The 1322-nt window shown below is 57.6% G+C and overlaps 1 protein-coding gene across 2 annotated transcripts in view; it reads left to right on the plus strand.

Moving 5' to 3' along the window:
• NF2 (neurofibromin 2 (merlin)) overlaps positions 1–1322 on the plus strand; it is a 65025-nt gene that overhangs the window by 48563 nt on the left and 15140 nt on the right. For both annotated transcript variants that reach the window (XM_005869737.2, XM_014542513.1), the window contains exon 13: positions 1193–1302. In XM_005869737.2, coding sequence (XP_005869799.1) covers positions 1193–1302 — 110 coding nt within the window. The remainder of the gene's footprint in view (positions 1–1192; positions 1303–1322) is intronic.

A 1322-nucleotide genomic window follows, 5' to 3' on the forward strand; every position in this document is an offset into this window, starting at 1 on the left:
CTGACCACAGCTGACCTCAGGCTGCTTCTCTGTCCGGGGCGGGGACAGGCTCCTTCGGGGCCAGGCCGGTGCTGCCGGAGCTCCCGGAAGGGACACGGGCACACAGTTTCCTCGTTGAGTGACGTCTGTCATGCGTGTGCCTTTGTGATGAGCCCGGTCCCTCGGATACCGTGTTTGCAGGGAAACCGTCGAGCGTGTCCGAGACTTGCTTTAGCTGAGGAGATGTGAGGAGGCTCTTCTTACATTTAAAAAATGTGTTTTTTAAAAAAATATATATATATATGTATTTTGATTTTAGAGAGGAAGGGAGAGGGAAAGAGAGATGGAAACATCTTTTAAAAAATATATATATATATATTTTGATTTTAGAGAGGAAGGGAGAGGGAAAGAGAGATGGAAGCATCCATGATGAGAGAGAACCATCCATCAGCTGCCTCCTGCAGGCCCCCCACTGGGGATGCACCCCGCAACCCGGGCGTGTGCCCTTGACCGGGAATCGAACCGTGACCTCCTGGTTCCTAGGTCGATGCTCAGCCACTGAGCCACCGGCCGGGCCCTCTCCACGTTTTGCATGTCGGTCTGGGACAACGGTTCCTTGTTTTCTGCCCTGTCCTGGGCCCCTTGCTCTGTGTCCGGGTCGCCTCCCCATGCGTGATGCATGCTGGGCTGGATCCTGTGTCCTGCAGGGCAAGGACCTGCACCAAAGTGAGGGGCCCTCAGCGGTGGTGCCTGAGGAGGTGGGCCCTTGGCCTGCAGATGAGTTTCAGGGGGACGGGGGTGGGGGGCGGCTGAGAAGAGTCCGTTCTTTCACCTCCAGAGGATCACAGAGAATCCACTGGATTCTCCCTGTGCTCATCCCACTCTCCCCCAGAGACAGCGCAGACAATGTCTGCGGCCCCTTCCCCATCTCTCCTCCTCCTCCAACAATTGCACGGGTTCGTACCCAACTCTTCTCCCCACGGCTTCCCCGCTCGTCCCGCGTAGATTCACCAGTTGAAGTAAACAGTACCCGGGAATGGGTCCTTGGCTTGGAAGTTCTGGGTTCATGTCAATGTCCCCCCGACCCTCCACCTTGTTTGTCCGATCTGGTGCCATCCTCGGGATGAGCCCCGGTCCCTCCTCTCCAGGGGAAAAGGGGGGGAAGGGACCCATTTCCTCACCTTCTGCAGGGGTGACGGCTCCTCCTTCCCTTGCAGGGCCAAGGAGGCCGATCAGCTGAAGCAGGACCTGCAGGAAGCCCGCGAGGCAGAGCGAAGAGCCAAGCAAAAGCTCCTGGAAATCACCACCAAGCCCACGTACCCGGTGAGCCTGGGGGGACCAGG

The sequence above is a fragment of the Myotis brandtii genome, unplaced genomic scaffold (genome assembly GCF_000412655.1).
Source record: "Myotis brandtii unplaced genomic scaffold, ASM41265v1 scaffold303, whole genome shotgun sequence".
In the NCBI taxonomy this organism is placed as follows: Eukaryota; Metazoa; Chordata; class Mammalia; order Chiroptera; family Vespertilionidae; genus Myotis; species Myotis brandtii.